The sequence below is a fragment of the Corvus kubaryi genome, unplaced genomic scaffold (genome assembly GCF_017639235.1).
Source record: "Corvus kubaryi isolate FWS band 111438036 unplaced genomic scaffold, C.kubaryi_AGA036_p1.0 split3-131, whole genome shotgun sequence".
NCBI lineage: Eukaryota > Metazoa > Chordata > Aves > Passeriformes > Corvidae > Corvus > Corvus kubaryi.
In genome coordinates, this window is record NW_024582083.1 from 2910194 (window position 1) to 2930123 (window position 19930).

At 36.7% G+C, this 19930-nt stretch overlaps 1 protein-coding gene across 1 annotated transcript in view; it reads left to right on the top strand.

The window, feature by feature from the left end:
• The window catches only part of GALNTL6 (polypeptide N-acetylgalactosaminyltransferase like 6), a 446456-nt gene that overhangs the window by 180267 nt on the left and 246259 nt on the right, over window positions 1–19930 (top strand). Inside the window, exon 3 of the mRNA XM_042014915.1 lies at window positions 7366–7504. Within this exon, the coding sequence (XP_041870849.1) occupies window positions 7366–7504 (139 nt within the window). The remainder of the gene's footprint in view (window positions 1–7365; window positions 7505–19930) is intronic.

Consider the following 19930-nt stretch of genomic DNA (forward strand, 5'->3'; position numbering starts at 1 on the left):
CTAGTAAAATGCCTAGATACCTGCAAGAATTAATCTCCAGAGCACTGAGCTAATTATTTCTTCTTGAAAATTAATTAACTTAGCAAACATTATTTTATGACAGATAAACAGGTAACATATAAGAGCAAATTCCTGAAGTATAACAATAATAATTTTGCAATCCACTTTGTCAAGGCAGCAGCTGGGCCAGCTGATTGTTCCCCACTCCTGAGCCAAAGCCTGCCTTACTCTCTTGGGAGCTGTGGAGTCCTGCAAGGCAACAAGCCCCAGCTGAATTTTCCAGAGCTTTGTGCTGCAACCTGGGGCTTTTGACACTCTGCCAGATGTTGCTGTTGCTTGCTCCACTTGGTACACTCATTCACTCTTCTGCTCATTGCCACTACTGCATTTTTTTGGTGCTCAGCCTGACCACTGTCACTTTGTATCATTTCCTCTTGTTTCATATTTTAAAAAATGCACATGAAGTGCTAACATGTCTGTGATATATACAGAATATTGGTAATCAGCTTCTCGTGCTTCATGGAGTCTTAAAAAAAAAAAAATCTAGTGCCATTTATTCCTTGCAGTCTGACACAGAAGTTATGATCTTAAATTAACATGAAGAGTTGGCCCAGGCCTATTGAGTCTGTGGAAATCTGGAAATTATATTTAATACAGTTACAAGGCTGCAATTTACTTTTTTTTTCCACTTGGATATTTTTATAGAAATGCTACTCAAACATCTGTAAAATAAGTATATTTCAGAACTTCCTATTTGTCCCTCTCATTTCCTCTCTCTTCAGGAACTACTCTTCCTTTACCTACTTCCTACCGACTCTGGGTTGAGGAATGGCAGAACACATCACTGCTATAAGTAGAGATTTCATTCTGTGTTAGTAACAGGTTCCTTTCATTTTCATCTCATGTGAATGATAAGCAAGCAATACTCCAAAGATCCAACTACAGTACAATATGAATGTACTCTTCTAAATTTTTTTAAGGAGCATGTTCTTCTCTGTTGGTTCTTTTGTTTGGTTGATTGGAGGGTTTTTTGGTTGCTTGTTCTTGTGGTTTGATTGTTCTGTTGAGGTATTTTTGTTTAGTTCTGGCAGTCAAAATACGAAATTTAAAGTTACATGTTTTTTCTCCCTTTTTCTCCCAACCTATGCTATTTGTATAAAGACATTCCTGAAGAGAGAAGCAATTTAGTTCATATTTCTCGGGCCAATATCGTATTACTGTAGCAGCAATCCAGAGAGGACAAAGCCTCATATTTGCTCCCAATAACATCTCTATACCATTTACCAAGGACTACATGATCCTTGAAGAGAAAACCTGTATGTACTACTGTCATCTGAAGATAGATAAAATAGTAGGGACTTTAATACTTTCTAACAGAAAACTGAGTGAATTTTTGATTGTTGTTTTCTGTAGTAGTTCAATATTGAAACTGTAATAAATAAATTTTGTTATATATTTGTAAAGAAATAATTTATTCTTGCTTAAAAATTTATTGTTCAGGATTTCCTTGACAAAGTTTTTGCATAAGTAAGATTTGATTACTTCTGTAATGCTAAGAAAAAGCCTTTTATATTGCCTCAGATCTTTACAGAGTTATGTAATAAATAATTAAAAGTGTTGTAAATCTTACTGCAGTGCCTTTTTAAGCTGCTAAAAGGTAGAGTAGTGATAAAATAATTTTTAAAAGATACTTTTGATCCTATTTCCATTGATGTAAAATCAAATAAATTCCTTTCCTATAATATAAATTAAGGTAATGAAATTGTACAACTGAGTGAGATACTCTGAGAAGTTTAGGAAAAGTAGAATAAGTTTGAGATAAATAGACTTCTGTTTCTGATGCAAGTTTTATGGACTCTGAGGGAAGCTATATTCAGTTCTTTTATTTCTCATAGTGCTCATAATGTTGGGATCCACCTTAATAGATGACCAGAGTTGTATCGATCATCTCTCAGAGTCATGGTATCATTTGTTGCATGCCTATACATGGATCCCACAGTTCTCTGGATTGCCTATGCCGTTGTTTTACTACTCATACAGTTAGAAAAATGTTCGTTACTTTCAACCTGAAAGCCATTTTATATACATATAAATATACACCTACAAATTATCTGCAACTTGGGTAGTTCCATTTGATATGAAGGGAATTACTTTAATGTGAGACATGCAGTTTTAATTCTGTCTCCGTAACAAATTGGCAAAGATCCTTCATGCATTTATTAAAGTTTTAATCCATTTTATTGGAAATTAACATAAATGTGCAAAACCACAAAAGGCACTTGCTCAAAACAAGCAATTCCCTTTCTAGTATGAAAGGAGAAGGTGATTTCCACACCCTGCCCTCCTGTGAGGAAAAGGAATGCAATTATTTTGTTTGTACTCAAATGGAAATTCACTTCCAAAAAAGCAGAATGTGCTGGGAGTTTGAGTTGCAAATCTGTTTTACTTATCTAAAGAATATGAAGTTGATCTTCACAGTGAGAGATGGGAGACTTGTATACAACTGTGCATTAGGAAAACTTCAGTAATTATGTAAAAGATACCACAGATTGCTTTAGAGTTTTTGCCCTCTGCCTTGGCCAGTTGCCATATCAGGGATGAAAAAAGTTGTGTGAAAGTTTAGGTGTCAAAATGACATAAGATCTCCGAGTCAAATATTTTTAATCTGTTGCTGATCTTTATTTCCCATTTTACTTCTCACACTCTTTCTTTGAGGCTGATGTGTGATTGCATTCATTTAGAATTTGTGTTTTTTCTGTCTACCTTTGCTAAGAAATATACTCACTCTCCCCTCATGGGGCTTCAGTTCTGTGTAGAAAGATTGCTCTAGAAAGATCTGTTCTCACTGTGAGAACTTCCATGGGAGAGGATGGGGTTGGAGTTCATGTGTGATGAGCGCAGATGAGCTGTGATAGATTCTCAGTGGAATATTTAGAGATAATTCCTCGTATATAATTTAAAGAATGGCAGAATTAACTTATCCAAAATAATAAAATGCGCTATAAGTAAGAAGACTTACTTATTTGTAGGTTCATGTATTAAAACAGACTGCTTGCATGTACTAAAGCATTTAGCACATGGAGAATTCTTATTCCCTACTGCAAATGGTTTAGGGTTAAAGGATGCTTGAATGCTTGAATTAAAGGCTATGCTTAAATACTTCTGTGAATTATAGTCTTGGCTTGGTGTAGCTGTGTAGTCATGCCTGAGTAAACTAATAGCAGTGAGTATAAACAGTAAATAATTCAGAGTTGTACACAGTTCTTCCCCACAGACACTGAATGGCTGATGTTCTTTATCCACTTGGTTTCCTGTGTTAAGATGTCAAGCAATTGCTTAACTTCTTGAACTTACATGGCAAAGCCAATCTTTTTTACCATGCCTGTTGAATTATAAAGAATGTTAATCTGAATTATAAAAGCAAAACTCCAAAAGAAAACCCAAAACACCCTGAAATGAGAACCTGTTGCCGTGTGTTTTCTTGTTTATAATTTTAAGCAAGTTCCCCTATCCATTGCATATGGAAGTAGTGCAGAACTCCTCTTCTGTTGCTTATTCAAATTGATTTACAGTTGATCTATTTTGATAGCAATACCCCTGTTCTCTTGATAATTATAGTACCTAGCAACTATACCAATGTGGCTGTTCTGCAATTTGACTTTTGTACTGAGTTTACAGAATGGTTTTTATTTTCTTGTTTCACTTTAATCATCTTCCCTTTGTACCATCTGTTGAACAAGAGGGCTTCTTCTTCTTCTACTGTACCTGCATAATATATAAGCAGAAGATGCTTAACTGAGGTGTCCTTCAACTATCAGATATCACAAGTTGTCAAGCATAGAACTGAAAATCTTTAGGATGTGTTATACAGTGTATGGTTTCCTAGGAGATAGGAACATCCCTGAGTAGGGCTAAAAAAGTCTGTACAGAGTATCTAATACTTGGCCAAGCCAGTACTTTGTCTTGATGTCTCTAATATCTTACTTAACCTTTTCTTTATCTGCATATCTATGGAGAAGCATTTTAAGATGGTGTATGAAAACTCTTAACAATAACATAGTACTAAGCAATTCAGGGATGTTAACTCCAAAACCATCATAGTGCCTTAAGAGGAAAACCTAGCATATTTTCATACTTGCTTACATTGATTACTGTAATCAATCAGACTAGTAATTCTGTAATCACAAAGGTAAGACAGCACTGTGTGAATGAAACTGCTGTAAGGCTTCCCATGCAGTGGAACATTCTGATGGGATTTTTGGGCCCAGGTTGAATACATGTGTCATTCTTATTATTGGGTTTCTCCCTTCCTGAAAAATCAAAATCCTGAACTAAAACTTCTGATTGTCCTTAGTTCATGAGGTTATTTTTACTGCAATTGTAAACCAGCCTCAAAGAGTTAGTATCAAGTCTTAGTGCTGGATTGATTTTATCCATCACATTTGGTTGAATCCCCTTTTAGATGTAAAGAGGCCAAAAAATTCACCATTGGACTTTTTTACTCTCAGTTCCTACAGTACTTTATAGCCTTGTTACACTTTCTGTATTGCTATTTTGCCTTCAGACAGAAGAGACAATATAAGAGGGCTTATATCTGTCTATCAATAAATTTAAAGCAGTCGTCTGTAACCAGTAATGGGAAATTATACTTAATCATGGTCCTTTGCACCAGAATTTTACTCTTGCTGCATTGTGAAGTTTCCCGTTTTTATCCTGGCATTTAGGTCCACGTCCAAACCATTGTGCGGTAATAGAAATTACTGTCTGACACGTAGGAAGGTAAATCCTCCTAAAAAAAAAAGAGTTTTCTGTGCTTAGGATGTTTTTTTAATGCTGACAAGACTCATACATGGCACTTTTCTCTACAAAGGGAATCCTTCAAGTCTAATGATCACCCAAAAGTCTTACTTAATTTTTTTTAACACTTATCTTCTGACCTCTGTATTTCTCTCCTTCCAAGGTCATTCATAAGGAATAGTCTCTTTTTACCTTAGCTCTTTTAGAGAAATTAGCAAACTGCTTCCAGCTGGATCTGATAGATGGCTCGCCTAGCTAATGATCCTTAGCTAATCAGGAGGAACTGCAGGGTGAGAGAGCAAGCACACAAAAAGCTGGGAGAAATAGTCACAACATTTATAAAAGGGCACAAGCCGCTGTTTATACTCTACATGTGTATTTTAATAAAGTGTTAGTAAAGAGTCATGCTTCACACATTCTAGTGCACCTCATGGCTGAGCTGTACTGCATAAGTGCAAAAGCAATTTGGTCAGATCCTTACACAGCATGATAGAAGAAAGTTCTGCCCATTCCTGAGTTGCTCTAGATAACAACCATGATGTCTTTGCTTTTGGCTTATGCACAGTGATAGTGCTCCATATTTGGTGGGAAAGAATGGGAGACGGGTTTAAAAATGCTTGTCTTCAGTCTCACTAGCAAGGGACATTATGAAGAAAACTCTACTCTTATGAAAAATATTCATCTCCTGAAGACCCAAATGGACTCATTTAAGAAAAGCAAAGCAAGAATCCACCTCTCTTTGTACAGGGTGAATAGCTGGAATACACAGGAAATCTTATAGAAAAAAGAAAAAAATATTTGCAATAGTATCTTTTAACCATTTATTTCAGAATTTTCACAATGTTAGCAACTACCTGGATAAATCTCTTACCGGTTAAAATATTTACTTTTGGTCTAATTAGGATATATGCTGAAAGAGAAGGGCTAAAATTTCTATGTCTTGAGGGTTGAATGACATTAGCTTACTGTTACTTTATTATGAATCATATTTGATACAATTGTACCATTGAACTTTGAGTAGTACTTTGACTCATTAGCTGCTTTTTTAGAATCATAGCTCCTCCCCATTATTAGCATGAAATCATAACGATTCACATAGAAGCTTAGTCTCAGATATTGCATTATGTTAGTATGTTGTATACATTTGGGGATAAAAATGGCAAAATACCTGTTAGGAATGGAATAGCATAAACAGAAAGTGTTTCATGATACAAATTAATTTTCCCTCCTTGTAAGTAACATTATTTGTTTTCATTAAGAATTTAAATGAAATTAAATATGCACAAGTGTTGGAATAAAAAAAATTACTATTTTAGCTGAAAAAGGTCTAAAATTGAGTCACTACAGCACCTTTAGTTGTGTATTCTGTGTTTTTAATGTCTTGTGCAGTGTGAAATAGAGCACTGACAAAGGCTTACGGGCTTTAAGAATACCACTGGATGTTTCTCTCAGCTTCTGGTTGCTTTGCTCTTCATCCACTCCTGTAGCTGCTCCTAATTAGCTGAGGATCACATGCCCTTGGTCACTTATTGAATCCAGCTGATTAATTTCTCTGTAAGGGCCCAGGTAAAAGGAGGTATTTTCTTAAGAGGGAGCCTGAAGGTAGATAGACAGAGAGGTTATAATGTGATCTATGAGATGTAAAGGAAAGCATATCTTCTTGAGAACCTGAGTAGGCTTGAAGGGTTTTGCAACTCTGAAAAGTAGATCCTCTGCAAAAATGGGAAGAATAAAAGTAGTTGAGAAGAATTGAAGGCTTTTATATTCTGATTTTCTTTGAAGTGTTTTTATTTGTTCTCTGCTCTCTCACTGGAAGAGGTAGAGGTATAGTAGCCTGAGGTGGGTACTAAGGAAGCTGAGTGACTGATGATGAGAATTAACTTGGGAATAAAAACCTGGAATAGAAAGTCTGTGCTTTGCCAGGGAATAAGCAGATGATTTCTTTGGGGAAGCACAAAGTGACCAGTTTCTGAAACCAGCTCCACAGTGCTGTGACATTAGAAACACTGAGTACATCTGTCTTATCCCTGGGAGTGCAAGGGTATTCCAGGAGCCTAGAGCAAAATGTCTGGTTTCCTTGCTGTTTCTTCTGGAAAGTTGGATGCCATAAACTTCAGTGCTAAAGTTGTAGTCTGAAAACATGAGCATGTGGTAGGGGTGCTATAATGTAAAGTAACTCAGTAACTGGGTTCTTCATACTGATTGAAAGGCATATTGCTGGAACTGATCCATTTGTTCATAATTTTATTATGAAAGAGAAAGGTCTTAGCTTAATTTATAATTGAATTTTTTCTGTATAGGATGGCTTTAACCGGATTGTGTGTCTGGAAAGAGGAAAGTTAGATGAATTGGGTGAATTCAGAGTGACTTCTGAGCCTCGTTATTTGTACCTACTTTCTGGTTTTGTATTGGAAATAACAGGTTTGTTGCTAAAGACAGTGCGAGAAGTTTCTTTGAGGTGTTCCAGGCACAGTGTACAAATTGAAGCTCAGTGTAACTTTTTTTTTGTTGTCATAGTACATTTTTTGCTGTCAGTTTGAGGCAAATAATTGTTTTGTTTTGTTACAGGGAAAGGTGAACATGGAAAACCGTACCCTCTTACAGAGGAAGACCACGATGATTCTGCTTATAGGGAAAATGGCTTCAACATATTTGTTAGCAACAATATAGCACTGGAACGATCCCTGCCGGACATCCGCCATCCCAAGTATGTAAACTGTTTCCTGGACTATTTAATTTTTAAGATTTTATCTTTGTATATCTCTAAAGCAGTTGTTTACAGGAAGGTAAAACATGAACCCTCAGTCAACAAAAACAATTATTTCTTTAAATAGGAAGTGGAAAATTTACAACCATTGTTAAATCATTTGCTCTGTCTTTTAATGTCACTTCTTATCTGATTAGTAACACATTAAGACTATAGAAGGCCTCTTTTCATTACAGAATGATTTTTATTAAATTTCTGTCTAATGAATTGTGCTAAAAAGCATTCACATGTTTCTCATGTTCTCATTTGATTAATAGCTGCAGGTCTTTGGGCTGGTGAGCAGAGTTGTATACAGTTTTTGTCTGTGTTTGCAAAATGTTTCTTCTGTTTTATTACATAAAAAGTTAAAACAATCCAATAGCTGCAGGTTGCAGGGTGCTTATAATCAGCTGATTTATGTAGTTTAGAATTATGTAAAAACAGAATGTGCACGAGGCACAGGCAGAATTTGAGGACACTGGATGATGGTATTGTTCCCTAACAGCACTAATATAACACAGAGAAATGGGATAAAGGTTATTCTGGAAAATAACCGCTGAGCTAAAAATCATCATACAGCAAACCTAACTTGCTTTTCATGTTCTTTAATTTTTGGCTCCCTTATACAAAGAGTCAAGCTTCCTATCTGTGACAGGAAAAGGGACACTTTTGCCTTTCTAGGCTCCAGGCTCTTGTCCTCTAGAGCCATTCTGAACTCTGGAGAGAGAGCTGATTTGATTTGTCTCCTTACCTGGCATTTTCCCCCTCTTTTAACTGGATGTTATGCAACTAGTGTATGGGAGAAAGGTACAGGAGTGAAGAAAATATACTTGTGAAAAATCTCTGTGACTGTTTGTATTTTTCTTTAGATACAATTCTCTCTATTATACAATGTTTCACATTAAGATATCTTCTCATTTCTTAACTTATTTTGGTATAAAAAGTTTTTAGAGAACAGAGCAGAACTTCTTGGCAGAAGTTCTCAGTTCAGGGAGAAGAGAAATATCATGGCAACTAACACTACTTTTTCTGTCGAATGTGCAACTTTTTCAAAGAATGAATAGTATATAAATGTTTGCGTAGTAAGAGTTTAAAAAAATTGACAGCAGAGGAATTAACCTTTTGTTAGAAATGTTTCTAATTTAATTTTAATTGTTGATTGTAAAATATAATTGTTGCATTGTTTGGAGAAAAAAACTGTTTCAATTTGTATACATTAGTATTGTTTGCATAAAATTAAGTAAAAAGAAAGATATTGTTATAACAAGCTGTATGTTTTATGTAAGTTCTTTGCTTTCTGCTTTGCCAAATTACCAGAAATTATATGATGAGTGCTTCCAAGAAGCTCGAGTTTTAATGTACAGCTGTATGGCTTTGAAGCTGTGGTAGATTACATTGTTGGTATAATAAATATGTTCATCTGGCAACCTCCTCTGTTAGCGAAACTGCAGAGGACAGTTACTAAACACAAAAGGAAGCTGTCAGGTTTATCATCCCTTTGTGGTTTTGTACATTGGTCTTTTGGCAACCTCTTTCCTACCTGCTGCTGTCCTCACAGTCCCTGACATTTCCATGCATGTCCCCAGAAGTGATGTGTTGTCAGAAGCGGCGTATTAGGAACGAGTCAGTGCCACACCAGCCTTTCTCTGCCCTCTTTTCCCCAGGACAAATCTTTTTGTGGCTTGCACCTAAAGGTCTCATTTGGGAAGCTTGTATCCTTAGATGCCTTCACTGCTTCCATGTTCCGAACAGCTGGCTTCCTGTGGCGTTCAGTGAAATCTCGTATGGGGGATGTTTTAGTAGTGTCCTGGCTGAACTGACTTGAGTCATGTCCTGCTAACCTTCCATATGTTAAACACTCATAACACAAGTAGCCCATTAGTTAATTGACTGTATCACCATCTAAAGGTAAAGAGAAAAAAAAGGTTCTTGTGCTATAATTGCCTACTAAGTAGTGCATCAGTTAAGGTGACAAAACTGGGCTCAATACTTCTGATGGCTATACCTTGAAATGTATTTATTGAACTTCCAAGAGACATTAAGTCTCACAATGCTTTCTGACCTACTGTTAGAAACAAGCACATCTCTTGGCTGCTGTGTGTTAAATATGGCCAGTCTCAAACTGCACTTCACTTTTGGAAGTGTCTTTCTTCAGAAGTGTGTGTGAAATGTGGAGTAGTTCACACGTTATTGTGCTGGTTTTGGCTGGGGTAGAGTTAGTTTTCTTCATGAATTTGCATGTCATCCATGCTAGAGGCTGGGACTAAACCATGGCAGTAATAAAGTTGCTTTCAGAGAAACTACTGGAAAATTAGGTAATTTCTCTCCAAGAAAAGGGTGCTCTTCAGTAGCATTATAGTAGATAAATCAGGTATGGTGTAGCAGGCAGGTCTGGTTTGAGCATTATAAAGGGTTTGGCATTGTGGAGCTTCTAACTGCTTTGAGGCTTTTAAGTACCATCTTATGCATGTTTGTGAGAGATACTAGTATTATAAAGTTTGAGTTTTGATCCTCTGTTTCTATTTAGTGTATGCCATTTGCACAGGGAAAATGGTCCTCCTCTGCTGAAGACTGGTTTCCTGAAAACACTATCTATCATGTGTTTTATAGAACCAAATAGAATGGTTTTATTGCCGTCAGTAGAGAAAATTCACAAAATAAACCTTCAAATGCAACAAAACTGAGTGGTAAATCCTGTAATTTGAAAAAAACTTACTTAAATCAAAAGAGCAGCTGCAGTAGTTTCTACATGCCTCTAAAATAACTTCAAAAATATTTTATTCCAAAGTCAAACCAAAGAAATTTTAAGAACCACTTCCAAGTGTTTGGTTTTCTGGGAAGTATGCAAAGACAGCAGAAAAAACTTTCCCTTTTTAATCCAAATAAACTTTCTCTTTCTGAGTCTGTTTGGAAATTGGGCTCAGGATTTGCAAATAACACCTTCTGGCAGGGGGATGGGTAGAGCTAAACAAATGTTTAGATGATTGAGCTCTTAGAAATTCAGGTTTTCAAAATTTTTAAATAATATTCTTATGTTTTTCCTGTGATGTTTAAAACACTTCAGCAAGATGTTATGAATGATTCTTCTTTCCTTTTTGAGACAGAAAAATGTGTGTGCTGTAAAAAAAATCCATAGAGAAATGAAACAGTTAATTTCTGTTTTAAGGCTGACTTGACCTTTCCTGCATCCTCAATATGTTTTTTTTGCATCCGTCTAGTGTCTCCTATGTCTTTTTTCCATCTCTCATAGCTGTGCTCAAAGAATATTTTTTCCATTTTTGAGTAGTCTTTGATGTTTTGTTTCTGCCCCACTCTTGTGAGAAAGCCTTGGCACAATGGGTGCCAAGGTTTATTAGCTAATTCTCTGTTCTCTGCCCACAGTCACCGCTGTCTTTAAGTTTAAACAAAGAAACAGTCAAACAAAACAACTTTTTTTTTACCCCCCAAATTCTAAATAACATTCTGAAAGAGGCTTACCACCTCATTTTATTGGGTTTCAGGACTGATTTAGTGAAAGTAAGAGTTCTGGTCACCCTAAGTGAAAGGCAGCATTGAGTTTTGGGTACTATTCAGAGAAAGCGATGGAATTAATATTTAGGGGTTATAAATTTTGTACCAATATAAGAAATGTTTCAAAACCCACAAGAAGAGTGTTTTCATTCATTTCTTTTTTCACCTGCTTCATGCTACTTTCTGTGGTTTAGAATACAACAAACCTTCTAATGCTAGGGAAAAAGTTGGCAGTACTATTTTCTATTGTAGAAAGAGAAATGCTACTTATTCTAACATTGAATGTACCGGTTAAAATTAATTCTTATCTTCTCCACATTATCAAATATTCTGCTATTAATACCTGTTTTGTTCAAACAAAAAAAAATGAATCTGACTTGCATTTTGAATAGCATTCTAAATGTGATTTTAATGAGGCTTGGGGAAAGGATTGCAATCACTAGTCTGAACAGTGAACATGTATTTTGTGATCTATCCTGTTTCAAGCTCTTAAGTTTTTGTATACTAGACAATCCATTTTTAAGCCTTTCATTATTGAATCAAGGAATTCAAGTTAGTCCCTGATACCAATACAGTTGCAAGCTTTATAGTTTAAAATATTTTGTTTGGTATGTTTGTATATCTTAATTTCAACAGCAGGTCTCCTTTTATCTAAAATTTGTAGATTAATTGCTGCTAACCATGTCCTGGAGCGCATCAAGCACAGCATTGAGAGCCAGACAAGGGGGGGGGATTGTCCCACTCTGTGCTGGTGCAGCCTCTCCTCGAGTCCTGTGTACAGTTTTGGGCACCACAATATAAGAGGGATAAAAAGCTACTGGAGAGCATCCAGAGGAGTATCATGAAGATGAAGGATCTAGAGGCATATGAGGGGTGACTGAGGTCACTTGGTCTGTTCAGCCTGGAGGAGACAGAGTGGAGACCTCATTGCAGCCTTCCTCGTGAGGGGAAGAGGAGGGGCAGGCACTGATCTCTCTTCTGTGGTTACCAGTGACAGGACCCTAAGGAATGGCATGAAGCTGAGTCAGGGGAGGTTTAGGTTGGATATTAGATAAAGGTGTTTTTTACCCAGAGGGTAGTTGGGCACTAGAACAGGCTCCCCAGGGAAGTGGTCACAGCACCAAACCTGACAGAGTTCAAGAAATGTTTGAAAAAATGCTCTAAGGCAAATTTTGTGATTCTTGGGGCTGTCCTGTGCAGGGCCTTGATGATCCTTGTGAATCCCTTGCAGCTCAAGCTATTCTATGACTTGGCTAGTCTTAGATCAGGTGTGCAAATCATTCCCAGCTTGCCTGAGTGATCTATTACAAGATATCCCATCCTTTTAAGGTTTCCCTGGACATAGATAGATAGATTCATTTGGTAATAAAGTTCTTACCATTTTGTTGTGCATCAAGAATGTCCAACCTGATTCCTGTAATTTCTGGTTTTTAAAAGCCTGTGTGGGCTGGAGTCAGTGTTTCTAATCCTTTTTTGCTGGTCTTGCTCTTCCTATGTGAAGGACTGGCCCTTCATTGTCACTCCCAGCAGTGTTTCTTTTTGGAAGTCTGAACTATGTTCATTTTTCTTAGGCATTAAATTTTTCACAACCCTCAGAAGAAATGCATTTTCATAATCAAAGAAATAAGAGGGTTTAGCTAAGGGCTGTTAAATCTTCTGTGTCCTGAACACTAATGAGGTTTTATTTCTTTCTAATAACAAACCCAAATTTCATTCCATGGGTTCTGCATATCTCAAACTCTCCTTTTCAGTAGCAGAAGCTGAGAGAATGCCTGAGTGCCTCTCTCAAAACATTTGAATGCAGTGTGGTTGGCCTCCATTGTATTTTTAAAAGAGGCTGAAGTGAATATGTAATGGGATTTCTCCAGGCAGTATGTTTTTTGATTGACTCCATTTTTGTGTTTCTTAAAGTAGTTGTACTTAAACCATAATGATGTTTTAGTACACTTTGCAAAAACTAGACTCGTGGGAAAGGGATGTGGTTAGATATATAGGCAGTAGTACCTATCTGAATCCCCTAAAAAAGTAGTTATTGCATTGTATTTAGTTACTTTCTTTTTATAAAAACAGTGCATTTGTCACAATCTAGCCTATGTATATTGTCCATAAGACTAAAATTTTAAAGTTTGTCTTTAATCCAATACTCCAAGATAAATTTGAATTAATTCCCTCAGCAGTCTGAAAGACAGACTTGGGTTGTCCTGCCTTGCTAAAAAAAAAAAAAAAAAAAAAAAAAATTAGACTAAATAATTTAAGTATGCTGAACTTACAAATATTTAATAAGTCTTATGGAAGTATTTGTTTGTATCGCTCTTCTGTTGAATTTTTGATCATATGGTGGAAGAAACAAAGACAGTAGAAGGTTTTTTCTAGTTCTCATTCATTTTGGGTAATCAAAAATGTCTTCAGACACACACATGTTGCATTGCTTCATGCCACTGATTACTAGTATTAGCTTAACTTTTTATCTGGACACAGAGCAACTGTTTAAACTCAAGTTGTGTTTTTAGTGGGTGGGTAGTGGAAAAGCTGGAGATAATTACTGTGCTTTTCAAACTGTTTTGTGTAGTTACTGAATAATATAGTGAAAGTGAAAAGTCATGCAGTCCAAAACACAATAGGCAATGACCCTGTTTCCAAGCTGGACCTGATTGTTCTCTGCAATTGCTTCACGGCATCCCATTTGAAGTGCAGGTCCTCAAAATAGGATCAGGAATGTATTATACCCGAGAAAACCTATAGCTTTCTGTCTCTGTCATGCCTGCTGTCACTTTCTCTGCAGGATGTGTATTGATAGTAACAAATAACATGGAATAATTCCCAAGTGCTTTCTGGGTGCTTGTGTGTCTTTTTTTTTTTTTTTGGGCAGCAACAGCAAAAATGTGGCTGAAGATTGATGATTCCTCTTCCATCCTTTTATTGAGAAATAGGCTGCAGTGTTAAATAGGCCAGTGAGGAGAGTCCAAGCCTGATGGGTCTGTTTCTCTTTACTGAAAATTATTTGATAAAAGAAATAATCTGTTTATACACATGGGGAAAAGTAGTTCTTCTGCATTTAGCTGCCTTGCATGTTACTTAGAATCCAGTAAATGCTCCCACGCCACTGAGAAAATAGCAAGCTGCAGTAAACATAACTGTGAAATCTAAACTTAATGGGAACAGGAATTCTGAAGCATAATTACCCTCCAGCCAGTTCTGTACATCTGGGATAGCCAAGTCTATTAGCATTTGGCAATGATTAAAGCTTTTAACTGTCATATGATACAATAGCAAAATTGGAAAGTACATCCAGCTTTGCTAAGATTTGTGAGAAATGTGAGATGTTCTGGGGTTTTGTATCTTTGAAGTTCATAGGTGAAAGTGATGATATATGTTGTTAATATAGTAATTTTATGAAGAGCCTCTGTACACCGTACTAAGCCAGCAGTACATTCTCAGTGGCAGCACAATTAGCTGTTGCACCTCATGTAATAAGGATAGCAGATGTGCAGCAATGCTGGATTGGAAAAGCAACTTCTATTTTGCCTGATTTGATTGTGAGTAACCTTCTTGAGCTCCAATTTTCTGAAGGCGGTGCTGGCCACAGGACGTGGTACTAAAGAACTTACTGATCTTGTTGGCACATGTGGTTCATGAGGCCCAACAGCTTTTTCACAGCATTTGCTCCCTTGTCTACCAGCTGTGATTTTGGTATTATAGACCCTGGTCAGACCTATATTGCCTGTTATATCTTTTATTGTGTACACTTGATGGTGTTGAGAGAGGTGTAAGCCTGACCACGTATTGCAGTGAAAGGGAGTGGTGAAGAGATGTAGGTAGATCACAGAAAGACTATCTTTGAAAATTATTTTATGCTTAAGCAAACTGGACATAGTAACTCCATAGGCCTGATGGGATGTACCCATGAATGCTGAAGGAACTGATGTCTATTTGAGGCACCTCTCAATGGTCTTTGAATGATCACAGCAACTGAGAGAAGTACCTGAGGACTGATTCAAAACTGGGAGGACTGGCTGAGCTTCTAGAGGGTTCCTAGAATATAAAGGGAATATAGATGGGATACCTTTGGAATATAAGGCCAAGTGGTAAAAAGATAACTAGGATTTCTGAAACAGAAGTTAAAGGGTAGTTGAATGTCACAGTTTGGTTTGTTCCTGAAGTAGTATGCTTTAAAATGCACTTTGAAGTGACAAAAACCTGAATTCTGATCCTCTTTCTTCTTCCGCCAGGAAAATGACCTTAGACTCAAAATAGAGGCTTTTTATTGATCATGTTGTGGTCTGCCTTACTTCTGAGACACCATCAGATAAGCATGCTAGGTTTGGATGAATTAATTTTGAATACATTTTTATTTCTCTGATCTGCTCTTGCAAAAAAAAAGTGGTTGGAGGGTGTTTGTATTAAATAATGTATGTATTAAATAAATTCTGCTGTCTGTTATTTTTGAATTCATAGGTAACAAAGTGCAAGGTTTAAGCTAAAATATAATTAGCGTACTAGGATGCTTTCTGATGTGCACTTGCTAATGAGGAATTTTGAGATGGTATAAAATGATTACATGTATTATTTCCCAAGCCTCCTAGACTTAATACATATAGGTGAGTAGATAAGTTTATTAAAGCATATTAATATATTTTTTGAAAAATTTATAACATCTTTCCATAAGTGATGATGATTTTAGAACTCACTGTATTGTGAAACAAAACATTGCAAACATAAACATGCTTTGTGTCAATATGGTTTATCTGATTCTTAGACTCTTCCCTTGGTTAGAGGAACTTTTTGGTTTGAAGGACAACGTGAGGCAAACTCACAGACTTTGATTTCTTCAGAGACACACAGTGCTGCTGAAGAGACTGTATATGACAAGCCAAAATGAGGCAATTTGACATAAAGCAACAAGCACCTAATTCAGTTCCATCAGTTCTGATGAATTCCATGCTGACGGAAGTCTACATAGAGCACAGGATTTTGCCTTCTTAGCTCCCAAGACATGCTGATAGTGCCTTTAATAGCAATTTCACAAACAATTTCTACTGTACAATTTAATCTTTTTTCTTCTTTTTCGTGAAAATAGCATTAATGCTTTGGAGAAGGTTTACTTGTTCTAGTAAAGCGTTGTGACATTTATTGAGGCCTATACCCAGTAATGCCTGCTTTCTCCCCAGCTGTGAGTCACTGTGAAAATAAAGATTACTTTCCCTGCCATCAACTCACACCTAGGCTAATTTCACAGCCTTGTCAAATGGCAGGAGAAATTACTGGTTATCACTACTTAATCAGGCTCTGTTGACAAGACTAGATTGGAACAGAAACATGGTGTGACTGAAGCTTGTTGCTGTAAATTGAATGCTTGAACATGCTAAGACAATTACTATGTAAATTTCACTGGGAAATGTTTTGTCCTGGTAGCTTATGGAGGTCTTGTCAGTACCTGGGAGCCCACTGGGTGCTGTAGTTTCTTTTAACAATGGGAAGGAAAGGGTCAGATCTGAAAAAGCAGCTTAGCTAAGAGAGCAAGAGCTGATGAAGCCAGTAGGGAAAAAAAGGTTGAAAATCTTTCTGTTTTGCTTTAACTTTCTCTGGCACTTCCTGTAAGAGGAGAAAATTAGTGGTGGGCTACTTTTATGATCCAGAAAGTGCCATAGTTGGCTGCTACCTTGTTTCCTAAATGCAGCAAAGGGATGTCTGTGAGACACTTAACTTCTCCTCTGTTATTATCTATCAGAGCAATTTTCAAGGTTGTTGATGTGTTTGGAAGGCACGGAGCCTGGTAACTGACCACAGCATTGCTACTGGTATCCCTTAGTGTGCATAAAACATTGTTGATATATCTACAGGGTCAATCAAATTGCTGCTTTTATGAATCAGCTTGTGCTGTCAAGTGGCTGGAATGCTGCCAGCACTGCTCTCCTTTCTCATCATTTTAGAAGCCTGTATTCTTTCATTTTGTCTTCTACAGAGGCAGTGTATTTCTGCATGTTTCTGTTAACTGTGAAGCTGTAAAGATGGAGGGTTTGGAAGTTCTGCATCTTTTCTTAAGCTCGTATGATGTTTAGGCCATCTTTTCCCCCCCACATATAAAGTTATCAGGGAATTAAACAGGAACTACTCCTGTTCCTTGAAGTAAAAGGATGCTGTTATTGGTACCCAGTAGAGTAAGCTAACCTAGAAAATGAAATCATAATAATCTTAGCATTTATAATAGTGAGTAAGAAAGAAGTGTAATTATAACTTCTTTTCACATCTTCACTTTTTATGAATAGTCCTCTTTTCAAGTTGTATTTTAAAAGTGCTGGCTGCAGATATCTTCATGGTGTTTCTGGGACATCTCTTTTTCTTCCTCAGGCAGGTTAATATTTCAGGAATAGAGGAACCTCTTGCTATTCTCTTAACCTTTTAAAAGTCTCCCTGCAACCTTGAAGCCAACTTTAAAATTGTTTTGTTCAAAAACTTGGTTTTGATTCTTGTTTCAAACAAGCAGAAGAGTTCTGTATCCTAAAGGAATAATTAAGTCAATATTGAGTGTTTTAAACCAAGGGTGTGACTGTGTATTACTTTTATGAATAAGCCTTGAACTGCTGGAACCAAGTGCCAAGCTCCAAAAATAAACTGTAGGAGCAGCATGCCAAGTACAAGCTGATAGAAAGTTCCACTTTATCAGTTATGTGCATTTAAAATTTTTTACTATAGAAATTGTTTACAAATAACTTCTACTTTACCTTTTTTAAAGAACCTGGGTTTCATAAGTAACCATTTTCTGGTGACTGTGGCAGGTGTGCATAATAAACAGTACTGTGCAGCTTTCGGAATTCAGTTTTTCAAAACAGTAATAAATTACAAAATTGAATCATAAGTGTGATTAGTGCTTAATAAGTATCTTAATAAGTGCTTAATTAGTATCTAATAGGAGGGAGAGAGGAAGGAGATTCTTTGGACAGAGATTGATTTTCAAAGCAGTTACAGCTTCAAAATGTGGAAACAGCTTGTAGACTGGTAGATAGGGCCTCTGTTTGTAAAAATCTCACCCAGAAGTCTCTGAGGGACTAATTTAATGATGTAGTGATAATCTTTGATAGGAAATACTAGATATTAAGTTCTGAAATATCATAGAAAGAGAGACTAAATTGGTCGAGGACAGCGATATTTGAAAGCAAAATTCAAGGTTCGTAACTTTTGATTCATTGTAGTCTTGAAAATGACATTGTATCTGACTCATCAGCAAATTCATCATTTGATGCCAGTTTTTGGTTGTGTTTTTTTTTTTTTTAACACAAGTGTTAACATTTATAAAATATTTTTTTGCAAAGTCCACATGGCTAGTGTTATTTCATAATTCTGAGTATTTGTGCAGGGGCAGTGCATAATGCTGCTTGCATGTCCTCTTCTAAACTCCCATTGTTCTGAATGGTAATGTAATAACTTCAGTAAGAAAATACATGTGTGAGCTACTTAACTAGCAGGATGACTGTTGCTTATCATGGTTATTTTCTTGCTGAGTGTGTCTACTGAGGCATTTCAGACATAACACAGAATGTATTCTGACATTTAAGACTTCAATAAATAAGCTTGAAGAAATCTATTATTTATGCCAAGAAATTTTCCATTTTTTTAACCTTAGCTACTGAACCTATTATTCAGCACTGTTCCATGAATAAGTGCTAGTGTGCTGCACTAAAATAATGTTATGTTTAAATGCAATAAAAGAGGCATCTTTAGGAAAGGTTCTGGTGTACATTACTAAGGCCAATCTGTAGTATTCTATTAAGGCTATGCAGAAAATGTTTCTGCTGAGTAGGAGCTCTTTTCTAGTTTCAATTGTCAGCTTCTTTACCCCCTTGAATAATACTCCTACCATGAGTCCTAGTTGCTTCTTCATATACTGTTGCTTCTTCATCCCCTTGTCCCCTCCCAACTTGTTGATTCAGGCATTTGGATACTGCCCTCTGAATATAAATGACCTTGCTTTCCAAAGGGCTTAAAATAATCTCTTTGGCGGCAGCCATTTATTTGTTTTGAAAAGTACAACGAAAAGACCGGTAGTTACTTGACTGAACTCTTTCTGAAAAGTTCTGCATTTTTAAGTGTCTAGGATGAGTGCATTGTACAAAAATACAAAAATTTCAAGTATACTCTTTCTTTAAATTAGAGTTCACCTAGCAAACACAATGGACATCGTCTTCCCGGTTTGCCTTTGTAACAGGACCAGCATGCAGTTGGATCATACTATAGAAGCAAATTATTTTGGTTTAATAGTTAACTTGCTCTATGGAATAATGATAAGCTATTTTTTTTCCATTGTTTTGTGTGATCAAATGTGTCACTGTGAAATTCCGCAATAAGCTGGATTCCCAGTCTCCAATAAGGAAAGTATTGGTAAGGGATTCCACAAGATGAACTGAAGATGATCAGTAGTATAGGCAGTATAGCCTTGAGCACTGAAAGCCACTGTCTTTTAAAGGTCAGGAGAAGAGTTGGCATGTTACTTGCATATGATGAGACTGTGTGGTGAAAGAACAAGAGAGATAACATGCCCATATGTTGCTGGATTCCAGTTTGGCTGTGAAATGGGCAAGCTGGTTGAACTCACCAGCCTAGTCTGGCAGCCTGTAGAGCTAGGAATAATCCCAAAATCACCCTGTGGAGAAGACTGGGGGTCTGGGTCTATTCAGTTAGGATGTACCGCAGGATGTGCAGATGTTTACTGTTATACCGCACTGGGTGCTGATGGTGTAGCATGGCACATACCTAGAGTTATGAACATAGGTGTGAGCTAAGCTGACTGATCAGCATGTTTTGGAATACTTTGTGGAAGATGGCATCAAACCTTGAGCACTAAAACTTCCAGTTCTGTAAGTGATCACTTACCAACCACTT